The sequence below is a fragment of the Urocampus carinirostris genome, chromosome 1 (assembly GCF_059441175.1).
Source record: "Urocampus carinirostris isolate Australia breed hairy pipefish chromosome 1, RoL_Ucar_1.0, whole genome shotgun sequence".
Classification (NCBI taxonomy): Eukaryota; Metazoa; Chordata; class Actinopteri; order Syngnathiformes; family Syngnathidae; genus Urocampus; species Urocampus carinirostris.
The window spans coordinates 10,109,823-10,124,146 of NC_142349.1; the positions used below are offsets into that span (position 1 = coordinate 10,109,823).

The window sequence follows — 14,324 nt, forward strand, 5'->3', positions numbered from 1 at the left end:
TTGTATTGTTCTCAGCTCAGGGATACTGCTGGAAATGTGAATTTCCCTTCGGGGATGAATAAAGTATCTATCTATCTATCTATCTATCTATCTATCTATCTATCTATCTATCTATCTATCTATCTAAGAGTGTAGGAGAAGAAGAGCTTAAGCCTGGGGCGGCAGTAGCTCAGGTGGTAGAGCGCTCATCTTGGGATCAAGGGATCCCAGTTCGAATCCCGGCTCGTCCGTATTACATGTCGAAGTGTCCTTGGGTAAGACACTGAACCCCTAACACCCCCAATAAGCAGGTTAGCGCCTTACATGGCTGCAAGGCCGCTATTGGGAAATGTGGAGCACATTGTAAAGCGCTTTGGGAAGTCATTGACTTGAAAAGCACTATATAAATGCAGATCATTTCATTTCATTTCATAAGCTGTAAAACAAAGCCTGCAATTGGCCGAAAAAGATGTGTCAATCATCAGTTGAATCGATCACTATTGGCTAAAGTTATTCGGAGGTCAAGGGGCGGATCCTTTTTATCATTTACAGACTGGCATTGGCTGAAGCGGCAAAACAAAGACTGCAATTGGCCGAAAAAGATGAATGCGTATAGCACATGGTTGACGGCATACAGAAAGCATTTTTTTACTATTCTGCATTTGTAAATATTTTATTCTCCTGGATTTACTAAACGACTTCAGTGAGCTACTTCGGCTATATATTTTCCCTCTATCTTGTTTCAGACTGAACTCGATGTTTCTGTGATAAGCGGTGCAGATAATGGATGGAATGGAGTGTCTATTTTTAAATTAAACTCAATTCCAAGTGTTTATTGTCATATGCACAGTAAAGTTGCGAGCGAAAATAGAAACTAAGGAATGGTTGGCATTTCTTGAATCCCAAGACTTTAACCTTCCGAATGATGGAACGATGCATTTGAGTGACATCGTACGGACACCGCATCCGCACGTGTTCTCGACACATATTTGCGTCTTTGCAAGCTTTGGGAATGTTAAGGGGGTAATAAGTTGGACTGAACTATCTGACTGTTTTGTCGACATTCCCATTGTAGCGCCTTATAATCCGGTGCGTCTTATGTATGTCAAATATAGGACCAAAAACTATTTTTTCGGGGTGCGCCCTATAACCCGGTGCGCCTTATAGTGCGGAAAATACGGTACATTTGTCCAACTACTCGTTCCCACTTGATTTCTAAACAGCCAATCACATGGCGGCAACTCCGTGCGTTTGGGCCTGTTGATTTGGTAAAGACAATCTCCTGCAGTTCAAACCGAGCATCAGTATGGGGAAGAACGCTGATTTGAGTGACTTTGAACGTGGCACGGTTGTTGGTGCCAGAAGGGCTCGTCTGGGTACCTCAGTAACCGCTGATCCACTGGGATTTGCACGAACAACCATCTGAAAAAGGAAAACAAAAACAGTGAACGCCAGTTCTGTGGGCGAAAATGCCTCGTTGATGCTAAAGGTCAGAAGAGGATGGCCAGCCTAGTATGAGCTGATAGAAAGGCGACAGTGACTCAAGTAACCATCCGTTACAACTAAGGTAGGCAGAAGAGCATCTGAACGCACAGTATGTCAAACTTTGAGGCAGATGGGATACAGCAGCAGAAGACCACGTCGGGTGCCTTCTCTCAGCTAAGAACAGGAAACTGAGGCTACAATTTGCAAAAGCTCATCAAAATCGGACTAAAGAAGATTGGAAAAACGTTGCCTGGTCTGATGAGTCTCGATTTCTACTGCGACATCCATAAGGTAGGGTCAGATGTTGGCGTCAACAACATGATCTCATGGATTCATCCTGCCTTGTATGAATGATCCAGGCTGGTGTAATGGTGTGGGGAATATTTTCTTGGCACTCTCTGGGCCATTTGGTACCAATTGAGCACCGTTGCAACACCACAGCCAGTATTGTTGCTGACCTTGTCTATCCCTCTATGACCACAATGTACCCAACTTCTGATGACTACTTTCAGCAGGATAATGTGTTATGTAATAAAGTTGGAATCATCTAAGACTGGTTTCTTGAACATAATGAAGTCAAGTCAAGTCAAGTCATTTTTATTTGTATAGCCCTTAATCACAAAGAGTCTCAAAGGGCTTCACAGGTTATTACACATAAGCAGTTTAGGTTATTCATATGCTATGGAGTAGAAGTGAGTTTTAAGCTTAGATTTAAACATTTCCACTGAGGTTGCAGATCGGATCTCAGGGGGAAGAGCATTCCACAACACCGGTGCCCGGATGGAGAACGCTCTCGAACCTGCGGAACACTTCTTGGCTCTTGGGATCACCAGAAGACCGGCGCTCTCAGAACGAAGGCTTCGGGCCGGGACATAGGGGGAAATCAGATCTGAAAGATATGAGGGGGAAAGTCCATGTATGATTTTGAATAATAATAAGAGAACCTTGAAATCACATCTTGGGCTCACAGGGAGCCAATGCAGGTTAGCCAAAATTGGGGTGATGTGATCGGACTTTTTTGTCCTAGTTAATGAAGGATTTTATATTTTATTTATTCGACTACAAGGGATTTTATACAATTTTATACAAATTACAGTTATTGAATGCAATGAAGATTTTTCACCGAGGAGGCTTAAGTTCGATGACAGGTCGCGCCGTTCCAAGTGTGGAGTTTTTTGGCTGGGGAATTTTGATAACGGGGCACTGACGAAGGACTTGGGCCTTGTTTTGATAAACGCTTGGCATTGTTTTGAGAAGTGACTTGCTAATATGAGTTTCCTTTAGACATGGCGGCGCCTTTCGGCAAGGAGGTGGTGAAGTTGGCACCTGACCCGCCCCATGGGAGGGGCCTTCGTGACGCACCGGTCTGACGAGGTGGTGACTAGGTGGAGGCCACGTGGGGAGTTCCTGGCTCGCCCATGGGGGAGAAGCCAACACCCCAGCTTGTGAAAAGACGTGGACAGAAGACAGAAGAAGAGAGATCAGATCAAGAATGTGAGGGAGGCTCGACAAATTAGACTAATTGGACAATGATTTGGCTAATTTGATAGAATTCACTTAGTTAAATCCTTTGAGAAAATAACTCTTCCCCTGTGTGGAAATGCCAGTCTCTTGTACATTTTCCATTAAGAAAAGAGCATGCATTGTTGGGAGAAAGAAGTTTGTGTTTGGTTAATGGAGTCCAATAACTAATTCGAACAATTTGGTAAACGCTACATTTTTAACATTTTAATCCCCAAGAATAACAATGAGTTCACTGTATACAAATGGCCTCCACAGTCACCAGATCTCAGTCCAATAGAACATATTTGGGATGTGGTAGAACGGGAGATTCGATGTGCAGCTGACAAATGTGCACCAATGCCATCATGGACTAAACTCTCTAAGGAATGCTTTCAGCACCTTGTTAAAACTATGCCACAAAGAATTGAGGCAACCCGTTACTAGCATGGTCTACCTGATAAAGTGGCCGGTGAGTGTACTTGTGAACTGCCAAGAATCGGCACGTTTTGGCCATTTTTATTATTAAAATGAGACGGGAACTTGTGATGAATGACGTAGGATCAGGCCACGAAGGATGCTGTTTTCCAATTGGCCCAACCTGACTGGTGCGCGACCAACAACACATCATTTTGGACCAATCAGAGTGCGCTTCAGCCTAACCGGTATGTTTGTGAATGACGTAATTACGGTAAAACAACATGGCGTCTTCTCTACTCAACATAATTCTAAATGTGTAAAAACGGATAGACCGCTGCCTCTATAGAGGCTTTGGTGTTTGTCCGACTTTTGCTTTGGAATCAATAAATAAATAACGGGCGGCAGAAGCACTTGGTAGCTCGCTGTTTTCGACTCGTTCCTCCTTGTCCTCGCAGGAAAGGATGGACTGCGGAGAGTACATGTCTCCAATGGAGAGCGTGGATCCTACTTTAGCGGAGTTGGGGAATGAATTGACCCTGGGGGACATAGATGGTGAGTTGCAGTCTCACATGCATTTCGGGAATTTCATGTTTATTCAGCTGTTTTTATTGGGACACTTTTTGCTCAGTCTGCCAACCATGAGATATGTGAAAATGGCACTCATTTAGATAAGCCAAACCAGAGAAATTCCGATTGATGATTCCCGGTCGTATATTACTATTTACAAGGTTGCTCGTGGGTTATTGCTGAATGCAACAGATCATTCAAATGTAGTGAAATCATATCACGAGGATGCCTCCCGAGTTTCACAGTCATCTTAAATGTGCAATGATGCAGATTCATAAAAATGTCCCTAATGCAATCAGCTATCGCCAAAATACTACATACCTGTCAACCTCAGCACATTGCTTCCCTTATTATTGATTGCTATTGCCCTTATTAAGCTATAATAAACCTTCCAAACACAACGTGCACTTACCTTACTACCTATTACTCGCAGTAAGACGGACTACGTGGAATAAGAACGAAGATCATTTGTGTGGACAGGTTTATTCTCCAATTAAACAACAACACCAACGATTCTTACAGCGTCTTTCTTTCTTCTTTACTACAGACATACTAAACTAAATCCTACTATAAAATACTACTGCACAAATACTACGCCTACATTATGGAAGGTGCTGTCCAGAATTTAAAAATGTGTTTCTCTCTAACACCAGCTCCTGGCTTGAAGCCATAATTGCAGCACACTCATCAAATATGTGCATTTCTTAAATGCGCTCCAATGAAATAGTTTTTTTCGTCTTTTTGGGGGTTTGAGGTTCTTTCGGACTGTGTTTAGAACAGTATTTTTCTTACTCTCGCCATTTTCATGCTACTCTAAAAAAACTGTGATGATGAGCACGAAATCTCTCTTTAATCCCCCACTACCTGCCCCCTTCCGCCTATCCTGCTTCCTAGTGTGATATGCATCCCGAACACCTCTGATAAAAACAGAAAGGCGCGGAGGGAAAAAAACATCTAAAGGCTCTTTGAACTCAGTTGGACATTGTTAACGCATACTTAATAGAGGAAAAATTCTACTTTTAGCTTTTTAAGCACCCACCCCATCTTTAATGTTGCAATTGCTCTTATTACGATAATAAACAAAAAACAGTCGGTTTAAAAGATCACATCACCAGTAAGCTGTGCAGAAACTAAACAATCCCAATCGTTTGATTCAAAAGTATTGTAGAATAAATGAAATGAAATGAAATGATCTGCATTTATATAGCGCTTTTCAAGTCAATGACTTCCCAAAGCGCTTTACAATGTGCTCCACATTTCCCAATAGCGGCCTTGCAGCCATGTAAGGCGCTAACCTGCTTATTGGGGGTTTTAGGGGTTCAGTGTCTTACCCAAGGACACTTCGACATGTAACACGGATGAGCCGGGATTCGAACTGGGATCCCTTGATCCCAAGACGAGCGCTCTACCTCCTGAGCTACTGCCGCCCCGAATAGAGACCTCTAAAACAGAAGAGTTGCTACGATTTGTCATTTCCAAAAGAAAAGTGTATTTTCTGTGCTAGTTTTATTTTTTATGTGAGTAATCATAGTGACATGTTTTAACCTCAAGACAACAGTGCCCTCTTCCGGGGAGCTTTCTCAGGTTTGATGTCTGCTGACAATTATTTACTTTTAGATTCCTCAATCTGTATAAGTACCTACTTACTCTTAAGATGAAAGCTGATTAAAATATTGGTCTAGTCTACACAAGTTTCAAAATAAATAAACATTTTGTTTTGACATTCCACCCTAACGACTCAATGAGGCTCACACGGTGGCTTGCAAACTCTGCCTCGCCTTTATAGGCTCTTTCTGTTAAAACTTGCCTCTAATTGGCCTGCACCTTTAAAACCCTAACTGTGGCAATTCTGGTTGGACAAACACCCTATCTCTCAAATAACAAAGGGGGGGGGAACACAAACACACAACTAAATCCGTGAGAAAGAAAAACACAGCGTCTTGCGATCAATCGCACTACGCCACATAGCAAAACTGTTTTGATTTCGGTTAATCGTGTAGCCCTACTAAAGGACATGATTTTAGTTGCGATTGAGTGATTATACAAAACATTTTAAATACAAATTTAATAATCCCACCTTATTTAACACAATTACATTCTTTAGAACAGAGTAAAGCGTTCTTTAGTGTCTTGTCTTGCTTTCACACAATAGAATAAATATCATTACTTTGAGTCTTGCTTAAACAATTCTGTAAGATCCGTCATCTTTAGGGAGTCAAGGTATGATTGAAACTATAAGTTGGATGAAACAATCATTAATTATTATTATACAAGTTCACTGGATAATGCAATAGATGCTCTGTGCAGGTTTTCACGGATTTAATGAAATGAAACGGCACACAGTTGACAGTTATTATGGAGAAACCTACACAATTGCTTTTAATTTTGTTGTTTTGTCAGGGGTTCAAAGGGTTCCTATCTTACTTGTTTTGTTTGTCTCACTATTTGCCTTTTGTCAAAGTATCCACATTGCATGAGTTTGTGTTCCGGTCAGAATAAATGTGTTCATTAATGCATGACAAATTGTTCGTGACTGTCCAAGTGGAAGTGGCAATGTTCCTGAATCGTTGTTGTTAATTCAATGGTCTGTTGCACGGATACCAATGACTATATTCCCACAGTCTTTGGCCACAAATAGACATACTGTTTCAATTAAATTGGCTTTAGCTATTGATTGAAACGTCCATTGTGATATTTTCTTTGTCCCCTCCATCACAAAATAAAATGTTAAATGCCTCAGCATGATAATTTAAACTGACAAGCTAGATAGATAGATAGATAGATAGATAGATACTTTGTTCATCCCCGAAGGGAAATTCACATTTCCAGCAGCATCCCTGAGCTGAGAACAATCGAGAACAATCGAAAATAACACGGGAGCTGCTAATGCATACAGGGAGGATTTCAGAGTAAATACTGCTGTTACCTAGATTGGACATTGGTCCTAAGTAAAATATGTCACATGCTGATAAAATTTACATTTCAATCTAGCAGTACTTTTTGCTGTCTTTAATTTACATCAGTGGTGAGACAAAAAATCGATTCACATATATATCGTGATTTTATTTTTGGCGTTTTTTAAAATCGACGTTTCTCCCGGAATTGATCTTTTTGACGTAATATTTGTACGTAAAAATGCTGAAACGCAAACAGAAGTGGAAAATAGAGGAAGAAAGTGAGCAACGACATTTTAAATCCACCGACTGACACAAACTAATGTGCATTGTTTGAACATCATTCATGGTTTATTGTCCCAGAAATGTATGATTTATGTTGCTTGTTTTTTTCGAGAAGAAAACAACTTTATCGCAATAATTCATTATATCGAATAAAATAGTCATGGAATCGCACTTACTGAGAATCGCGATATAAATTGAATCGGCACCTTAGTACCGTGATACAATCGAATCGTGACCAAAGCATCTTGTCACATCCTTAATCTACAGTATTTTTGAGCAATTGGTATATTACCAAAATTAGTTCAATCTCTAAAGTCTGAAATGGCGCTTTTGTCATCAAATACTATGGATAACTTTGAATAGTCTACCTGAACTGACAAATCCTTATGAAAGACCACAAAATATTCATATGGATAAACCTGGTATGTCGCCCGTATGTGGTCATGTCACAAGCTTTAACTTTTTCAGCTAAAAGCTATTGCACAATGATGTTTGTCTGTTTTCCTTGTGCCTGAATTAGAAATGAAAGTATGTGGTTGTGCATAGTCATAAGTCACGTCCCGGTGTAAATGGTTCCTGAATTGTGGCAGACGTTGAACATTATTATATTATATCAGTGTATCATTTTTCAAGGCCAAAAACAGAAGCAGCTTCAAGGACAGTCTGCAAGTTTTGCTGCTCTTTGTAAATTGCCTTATCTTTATGTCATAAAGGTAGCTTTGACACCCTTCAGCTGTATTGACGCTCTATGGACCCTTTCTGCGTTTCAATTAAATTCAATGACACACGATGTCATCACAGGTTTTATGGTCGTAGTAGGTCCACTATCAAAAGGAATGATCATGGGGGGAAAATGAGGTTTTTGGTGTTGTGTTACATGGAAATGGATATTAATAGAAAAATTATTGTGTGCTCAATTATTTTCGGATATATTTTAAATGCAATAACTGCAAGCGAATTATTTTTGTCACCAACATTCCACATTGACCAAGACTCAAAGACAAAGTTCTTCTAGAAAATGGGGACGATCCTTGATGAGCAAATGGACATAACTCGGGCCTCATAGGAATCCACTGGCTCCTCAGGCCTCGTGGCTCTGTGGTGGCCCAGCCCAAAGCCAGGTCACATGGCGACCGCGGGCATGGCGACCGCGGGCATGGGTGAAACATCATCCCTCCATGACCCAACAATGACAAAAGGACTTGTCATCTTTTTTAGAAAGAATAAAGCTTTGAAGCTTTAACTGTCTGTATTTTTTCTTTTTCACCACACTGCTTCACTTACGCCTACTCGCCATATGGGCCGCCTTCACACTGTCATACGGTGGATAGCTGCCTAGCAAAACTGGGCAGTGGGTGTGTGGACAAATTTTTGATCAAAGCAACTCTTGCCATTTAATGGTGATTTACCTTACTGAAATTATTTCCAGAAGCTCGATACTTGGGGATTAGCAGCGCCAAAGCCATTAGAATACTTTTTAAAAAACAACCTTTTTTTATGTTTTGGCACTCAGGGACTAAGCTTCTGAGAATGTATCCATACGTTATGGTACTGAATGAGTAAAAACTGTTGTTGAGCACGTTAAACTGTGAAAATGATGAAAATACTGTACTCTATTGGCCCACTATTAAGTAACTGAACAAAAACAGAATTGTATGTTGATCTCAATTTAGGACCATCATCTTTAACCATGTGCCTCTATTTCCGCAGAGATGCTCCAGCTTGTCAATGGGGACTTAACTGACTTGTTTGAAGAGCAGATGACTGCCCCTCGACAAACCAACCAGACCTCTGCTCCTCCCCAAGCATCAACCCCTGTCGCATACAACCTCACAAATGTCAGCCCATCAGCCCCACCAACATTGTCGCCCCGATCTGGTTCCCTTCCCCTGTCTTTCTCTCCCGCACAAACCCCTTCTACAAACACTGCAGCTGCAGCACCACCACAGCAGGTGACCCGGAGCCCTCCACCCCTTCAGCCACGGCCTCAGGTGGTCCAACCCATCCAACCCCATCTAATGGCCCATCCCACCATTCAGGTCTGACATAACTTCTCAAACTACAAGCCTGCTTCTATCCATGTCAGGGATGAATAGCTTATTTTTTTGCTTTCACATATATATTTTTGCTAAGATGTAAGGATGAAATGTAATACATTGGTACCTCAGTCCTCAACCATAATGTGTTCCTGGTTGTTTTTTAAGTACTGACATTTTTTTCCCCGTAGGAAACAATGGTAAGTATTTTAATCTGTTCCACCCATGAAATAAAGAAACTAAAATAATAAGAAAACGCGTATCCAAACAACATTAAAGACCATAAATGTGTACACAATATATAATAAATGTAGAAAAGAAGAAATGTAAACCATTTTGTATCGGTTACACACCTTTGAACAGTGGTGTGATGGCATACAGGAACGGCTGTGGAAAATGGTAAGCACTTTTTCGCAAATAAAAACTTCACTAATGCTATCCCCTGCCAACTCCTTGTCCTTGATAAAGATTAGAAGCATCTTTTCCATTTCCTCGACTATCTGAGGCCTTTGCTTGGTAAGTGCTGTCAACCCCATTGCCACATCAGCTTTCTTTATCGCTTTTTTATGTTTTATAAAAGTCGAAATTGTTGACTTTGCAACGCCATATTGCAAGGCGAGATCGGACTCTCAAAAAACATTTTCATACATTACGATTGTTTCCTTTTTAAGTCCAAGAGTTTGCCTCACTGTTTTCCTCTTATCCTTCCCTTTATCACTGTTGTTCTTGAGACCCATGTTCAAAAGCAACGCAAAAGCACAAACTAGGAAAAAAATCACTTGGAAAATGACGTACACCTTCACTCATTGATGGTCCGGATAGAAGTTGCGCTAAAGCTAGCCTAACTCGCGCCGCCGAGTTCATCTCGGCTCCACTTGGCTCCACTCGGCTCCCCTTTTACGCGCCAAATCTCATTCGATTCGACTATTTTCGGCTATTTTCACCTATTGTATATTTTATTATTATTTTCGGTTGGCCACCGAATTCCGTGTCAAGCATTGAAACATTTTTTGCGCACATTTTTTGGTTGAACACCAATTTGGTTGAGCATTGAGGCGGTTGAAGACCAGGGTACCACTGTATTAACTTTTTCACTTGATGGATACATGCCTCCAATAAATACAGTAATCCCTTGTTTGCCGCGTAATAGTCACAACCTGTAAAGTAGAAACATTTATTTATTCTTTTATTTTATATTAGTATCATAATATATACAACTGTAAATAAATAACAACTATAGCGCTACAAATAGATAATCAGTACACAGAATTGCAGTTGAATAAATGGGCTTTATTGTCATTATACACGAGTACAACAAAATTTCAGCGTAAGAAGCGATGTAGAGGGCGGCCAGGTAACTGCCCGCCAGCATCCGAGATCCTGGATTGAGCTAAGTCTGTGTGATGATTAAAATACAAGAGTCATGAATGTAGCAGTTTCCTACTTGTTGTAGCTCCAGTTAATCTGTTTCATCGGTAATGGATCTGGTGTTGGTGAGCTACAGGCTCGGCAGGAGTGGCTGAAGAGAGTTGTTATGGAGCAGTAGACTGGACCAGTTGCCTTGTTATTGTTTTCTCTCCCGACATCGCTTCATTTTCTTTTGGGACCCAGTAATAATCCACGGAGCACCCAGTGATAATCATTTCTTTGCGCTCTTCTGACTTTCTTTTGATTCCAATATTATTGATGAATTACTTCTCAATGTAACAAGCAGGTAAAATACTAGCTTTCGCCATTCTTTACAGTTTTGGCTGACACATTGTCTTGTGAGCCAACCCCGCTGTTAGGCTGATTTATGCTGTCAATCACAGTCACGCACACCGCCAGTCACGCCCACCCAACACACACACACAAACACAAAACCCTCGGAAACATGACCCCTTGATAGCATTTGTTGTATGTTGTGTGTTGCGGGGCAGCATTACACGATGAAAATCTGCAAAGTGTCAAAACCGCGAAAAATAAACCACGACACAATGAGGGAATACTGTAATGGCTTTTATTTAGGAAATACTACACTGAGGTGGTAGAACCAACCTCATCCTCAACTTTGTTTACATTTATTAAATTACAACAATGGTCAACTTAAAAACTGACTTGGTTTTCAGACTAATACTACTAACATATATCCACTCTCAACCCTTTAAAAAAAGGAAGCGCTTAGCGCAGGGGTAGGCAACCCAACATTTTGAAAAGGCTATATTGGGCAAAAAAAGTTTTTCCTTAAAAGCCTTATAATGAATGTGACACATCCTGAATGTATCTATATTAGCTATATTAGCCTACTATCAGAATGACTCAGTTGGATGCAGCCCATCTTGTGGAGAATGATGCACCACGGGACTACACTGTAGTAGGATACCACCTCAAGTTTAACGTCATTACAATATTATTGAATTACTTTATGTTTCATTACTTTGATAAAATTAAAAGAATCCTATAAATAAATCCAATTTTGTTTTTATTCTTTTATTTTGAGAATTCGGGGGGAAAAAAATGGAACTTGCATAATGTGCCGTTTATCCGGGCAACAAAAAGAGTGCAATAAGACCCTGATTGATAAAATTTAAGTTGGATTTCTGTACAATTGTCAAATAAGTCAGTGCATGGGAAAAACGCAGCAGCATCCTCTTCTCTCTCTTTTGATACTAAATCAATGCATCCATCCTTGGGCCTGAGCAACAAAACACAAATGATTATCCCTAAGTGTCGTTAAAAATATATACTGACAAAAATCAGAAATCACTTACCCGGTAATAAAAACAGCTACTTTGTTACTAAAAAGTGCCTATGTTAGGATTTTATTCTTACCCACTTAATGTAACCCCTGTGTTGAAATTAGGGCTGCAGCGAGAGGTTGCGTTATCTTGTTATGCTGCTGCTTTAAAAAGGGTGGAGCTTGCGCTACGTTCTGCTCCAACACAGGAAACATGGAGAGAGGAAAACAAGCAGAGGAGAAATGCAGCAAAGTAGTGAAAATGTAATGTTTATTCTACACATTGTTCCAGTGTTGGAAAACATTGAAAGTGTTTGTGTAAAGTTTGTCCTTCTACAGAAAACATGTTCCAAAAAAAACATAATTTCTCCTCAATCTTTTTCAATTTGTAAACATTTTTGGAAAAGTGTCAGGGGGCCACTTGTGACTTCTGAGCCGCGGGTTTCCGACCCCATCTTAACCCCCGAACCAAATAGAAACATTTACAAGAAGTAATTGGATATCTAAAAAATATTATATTTATTTTAACAAATCTTTCAAGTGTTTTTTTTTTAAATCAACAAACTTATCACAAGGAAATCTAATAAAAAATTATTTGCACTCAATATAGATGTTTCACAGAGTTTTCATATATTTTATGTTGTCTTTACTTTTGTCTGATTTCGGCATGTGAAGTTTGATGATTAAAAAAAATACAATAATGTGTTAGCATACAACCCAAATCAATTAATGTATACCCTTCCGCAGTCATGTAAAATCCTTTTTGTGCTCAAAGTGTCAAAATGGATATCAAAAAACTATGGGTATATTGCCTTAAGCTCCGAGATGCACATGTGCCCTTGACCGAGAGAATCAAATGGTAATTATCTGTTCTCAAGGCAATGTTTATGGTTGTCAATCTTTAACATTTTCATTATCTAAAAGCATATGTCTAGAGTCTGGACAAAAAAAAAATGTGGCCTGATTCCGTTCTTCAGAAGTCCACAAGTGCGTGGTTGTTGTATGGAATTTTTCATAACTCGTGCAAATCATCGACCAAAATTGGCTCGCCCAAAAAAAGGATGAGGACAAGTACACTGTCAGATCTGTTGCATTAAATTAGCTAAGAGACTCAGGAAACCATGAAAGAAACACGAAACAAATGACAAATACCCTTACCATCCTTAACGGTACATGCTAAACTATAAACGGGATAATACACACAGGTATTTAGGGCAGGGCGATAGCGCCCAATAGTAAAATCTTGATTTTATTCATCAGGCTTCACATTTACACCTTCAATTGAGTTTGAACAAAAATTCCAAACCAACACAAATTTATTTAAAGAAAGTTTTATAGATTCCAATATACATCCTTTTCAAAATGTTAGGACAAGAATAACTAACGTAAAATATAGCTGTTCATAACTTGACAAGCCTGACTATTTAGCTACTAATGTTTAATAATTAGCACCAGATTTCAGTGATCTAAATACAAAATGCCACGATTCGGCAAATTTTCAAATAGTTGATTTTTGAAATGACAAAACAGTCTCATTAATCCAATTAATTGTCCTGCCTTAATGATAATTTATTTTTTCATAGATGCAGACCCAGCGTTTCCCAGTTCACCCTTTGGTTCCGACCCCCATTCAGACGCCAATGGCCCAAACTGTGATGATTGCCTCGAGTGGTGGGCAGTCCCGTTTTATCCAAAATCCCGTCATCTGCCACCAGAGCCCTACTCCTGGCATCCCAGGTTGACATGTCTATCTTCAGTCTCTTTTTTTTTAGCTTAAAAGTGGTTATTTACTGAGTACTAGTACTCATAAGTGATTTTCTGATGTTTTGAAGTACTTCAGCCTCAGGTGCAAAGCATCATGACATCATCCCAACTTCAACCAGTAACAATTCACCAGCGCCTTTTGACCACTGGTCCAACCATTCAGACTCTCTCGACAGCGCCCACAGCTGTCCATGCTATGCCTCAGCAGGTGCAACAGGTACTCAAACTATTTGCAATCTAAATAACTCATATTCCGGACTTCAAGGCGCACCTGAAAACTCTAATTTGCCCAGCAATTTAAAAGTGCACCCTAGTGTTCCTTATGCCTTAGAATATGGCAAAGGGATTGGAAATGCATACAGTAATAACAGCTACTCATTACCATACATGGTTATACATAAATACTGTATTTGAGCAATGATTGTGCAATGATTGATCAAATTTATAAACATCTCTGATATACATTGCAAAACATTGTATGCAGCAGAAATTAAACCAGACTGGTGGTTAGAGTGCGGACAGTTAACCACCAGGCCACCAGTGGTACAAATAACAGGTAAAACAAATAAAAGGTATTAGATTTGATCTCGTTGTCACACTATTTTTGTTCATTGTGCCAGGAACACCGATTTGCATTTTTTATTCTGATTGGTTAAACAGTCTCTCCACTTCTACACC

At 40.0% G+C, this 14,324-nt stretch overlaps 1 protein-coding gene across 1 annotated transcript in view; it reads left to right on the plus strand.

Annotated features, from left to right (window-relative positions):
* Nucleotides 1-3,651: 3,651 nt before the first annotated feature.
* srebf2 (sterol regulatory element binding transcription factor 2) overlaps nt 3,652-14,324 on the plus strand; it is a 31,943-nt gene continuing 21,270 nt past the window's right edge. The window contains exons 1-4 of the mRNA XM_088325978.1: nt 3,652-3,936; nt 8,841-9,169; nt 13,466-13,619; nt 13,715-13,863. Of these exons, the coding sequence (XP_088182104.1) occupies nt 3,846-3,936; nt 8,841-9,169; nt 13,466-13,619; nt 13,715-13,863 (723 nt within the window). The 5' untranslated portion in view covers nt 3,652-3,845. The remainder of the gene's footprint in view (nt 3,937-8,840; nt 9,170-13,465; nt 13,620-13,714; nt 13,864-14,324) is intronic.